This window comes from Rhincodon typus, unplaced genomic scaffold, assembly GCF_021869965.1.
Source record: "Rhincodon typus isolate 14 unplaced genomic scaffold, sRhiTyp1.1 hic_rhity00001391, whole genome shotgun sequence".
NCBI classification, from domain to species: Eukaryota; Metazoa; Chordata; class Chondrichthyes; order Orectolobiformes; family Rhincodontidae; genus Rhincodon; species Rhincodon typus.
The window spans coordinates 22,904-26,019 of NW_025967029.1; the positions used below are offsets into that span (position 1 = coordinate 22,904).

General features: G+C 37.8%; 1 protein-coding gene across 1 annotated transcript in view; it reads right to left on the reverse strand.

The window, feature by feature from the left end:
* LOC125481238 (ammonium transporter Rh type C-like) overlaps positions 1 to 1,764 on the reverse strand; it is a 9,723-nt gene extending 7,959 nt beyond the window's left edge. Inside the window, exon 1 of the mRNA XM_048592528.1 lies at positions 1,610 to 1,764. Coding sequence (XP_048448485.1) covers positions 1,610 to 1,683 — 74 coding nt within the window. The 5' untranslated portion in view covers positions 1,684 to 1,764. The remainder of the gene's footprint in view (positions 1 to 1,609) is intronic.
* Between the last annotated feature and the right edge of the window lie 1,352 nt (positions 1,765 to 3,116).

Below are 3,116 nucleotides of genomic sequence, written 5' to 3' on the forward strand. Positions count from 1 at the left end.
TCTGAAGAAGGGTCTAGGCCCGAAACATCAGCCTTCCTGCTCCTCTGATGCTGCTTGGCCTGCTGTGTTCATCCAGCTCTACATCTTGTTATCTCAGATTCTCCAGCATCTGCAGTTCCTACTATCTCCAAAAGAAAAAACTTAACAGGTTTTCTGCACTTAACATGGAAAAACTGAATATTACGATCAAGTTGCCTTTAATTAATGGAAATTAGGAAATGTGGATGGCTGACATAACTTTATACATAAACTTTCCTTTTTTTTAAACTTCCCCCTTCACACATACAGACACAAGGACAGACAAGACACTGATATTGAGGGTGGGAAATCGAAAAATCGTCAAGGAAACACAGTTTGATGGCACTACTCTGGAACATAGCATGCAATAATTTGTTTCTTTTAGTTCTTTGCTGTTAGCATAAAGTTGTTTGCATACTGATGCTCTCTTTCATTTACTGGTTGAAAGTTAATCCTTTCATTGCATTTAAGCATGTTTTATTCTTCCTTCAATAGGTGACTGCAGAAAAAGGTGAGTGGGAGTGGAAGGCAGCTAGCTGTTCCTGGTATCTCCACACAGGAGAGACAGAGATTTTGTTTATGCTTTCTCTTTGTAGATTAGATGGTTCTCTGCTGCTCTGGTTCCACACAAGCCATAGTCACTTGGTAAGAAGCTAATCAAGATGTTGTCAAGAAATTATTCCCTTCAGATCAAATCCCTTTTACTCCAGGGTACCTACTCTCCATCTCACTGTTCCAGAGAAAAGTAGCATTGTATGTGACTCATAGTAAGCTCCATAAACATGGTTTTTAAAACTGCAGCCACCTTTTTACACAGTCTTCTTTGTTTAAACCAGGATCTTCTGTTTTTATTTAGTCCACAGAATAAAATCAAAGGAAATAAAAAGGTGTACTCTTCACAAATGGAGAATGGAAAAGTATAGAAAAGTTTGCATTGCAAAAGGTGAAAAAATTCTCAGTTTCTACTCCTAACGCCAAGAAATGATGGTGCAAGGCAAAAAAAGGTGGTATTAGAACAAATAAACAAAGATGTGTTCAATAGATGTGTGAATGCGAAAAGAAACATGATTAACAATAGTTATCATCCCAAATGGGGCAAAGATTACAATTGAAATTGATTGAATTCCACTTTATATCGTGCCTAATTGATACAATTTCTCAAGCATATATTGAGCTTCATTAGAACTATGTGGATACTGAGGATGAGATGAGACAAAAGGGGATAAAAAAGTTAAGAAGAAATCAGTTATGTGGAACAAACCAGCTGAACCGATGAGTCTACTACAGTAGCCCTGTTTGCAGATCTTGGGAAGGAAGAAGAAGTGGGTTGTTTGAGTTTATGGGACAATGAGATCGAAATCTGTAGAGGAAAGATTTCCAGAGGAGATGAGGTCAGTTGCAGTCTTAGCAATTCTATAACTTACTGGCTGGTGTTGGGGTCACAGTCCAAGAGAGATAAGACGACATGCCAGTTAGTATTCCATTCCAATTGCTAAAGGTTGCTTTACCAAATAAATGGTCAAAATTTGTGCACAGTGTTTAAGATGTAGAACTTAAAACACAATAAATGGTGTCCCTTAGTAAAACTCACCCAACACCATATACATTTGTACTGGCCATGGCAGATGCAATTATACCAGCTATACCTCCAAGTATTCCAGGCATGCCATGAAGATTGTGTACACCACAGGTATCATGTATCTTCAGTTTAGATGCAAAAATTGGCTGGAGAAAGAAAAAAATCTTAGCAAAATAATTGGTGCTGTTTTTTCAGTGAGAATGGTAAACATTTTTTGTTTATGTGACAAATGAATTTCTAACCTTATTTTGTGAATTAATATCACTATAAACAATCTCAGTTCTTCGCTAGCCAATCATTCACTCGTTATAGAACCTGGAAGGTTCAGATCAAATGAAGAGAAAGCAGAAATTAAAAAAAATCTTTAAAGCTGTTGGAAGTATGTGTCAGAAAAGAAGGGTCTAGGCCTGAAACGTCAGCCTTTCTGCTCCTATGATGCTGCTTGGCCTGCTGTGTTCATCCAGCTCTACACCTTGTTATCTCAGATTCTCCAGCATCTGCAGTTCCTACTATCTCCTGGGTTCTAGTTCCACCTGCTCCAGAGGTGTACCATAACATGACTGAACAGGTTATGAAATAAATAAAAGAACTCCCTGTCATTAGTTAAAATGCATCATCAGGAAATCTTACTTATTGAAAAAAAGCTGGACTCTTGATTTACTGGTGGCGGTTAACAGGGAAAAAAATATCACAGTGATTTAGTCATGGGAGAAAATAAAACTATCTCAGTAAAAATATGATAACAGCTTTTGGTATTAAAAAAAAAAGGCTAGATTCGCCCGTGTCCCTCACCTCTGGTGGCTTCCATTATCTTTAACAGGCTTTGCATGTAAATTATTCAAGTGAAAAAACAAATGATTTACTGGCGGTGATTAATAGATGAAAAAAATACCATAGTTGATTTGGTGAGGGGGAAAGAGCACATCTGGATATAAAAAAAAGTAACATGGGTGATTTGGTAGTGGGAGAAAACTGTTCAGTAGGGGAATCATTTCTCCTCAACTCCATTTTGATTTAGTATCCTCCCTCACTTTCCACCTTTCCCTCACTTCTGTTGTTTTTGCACTGTGCCTGATGGCTTTGTATGTAAATTAGTCATTTGTTGGTGGTAAAGTGTTCAGAGATGTGTAAAAGCATCTTTGTTTAAGGAAGGGTGCTGGATCCCCTGAAGAGGTGATTTGTTAACTTATTTATTAAAAAGGCAGTGGTATTCTTCAAATTTAGTTTAGTGCCTTCCCTCTCTCCTACTTCCCTTCTTGTTGTTGCACTGAGTTAAAAAAGAGCTGGATTGTTGGGAGTCTTGTAGCATATTACCCTGGAATCATGAAACTGCTGATGAACCAACTTCCTCTCCTCATCCACATTTTAGTTGTTTTTTCATATAATGTTGTCTTTACTCCTTTAAATCTGCTGTAATTGCCTCTCTCCTTAGAAAAAAAACCATTAGCCCCACTGCCCATACAAATTGCCTGCTATCTTCAACTTCCCTTTCCTCTCCAGAGATCTTGAATGTGCTGAC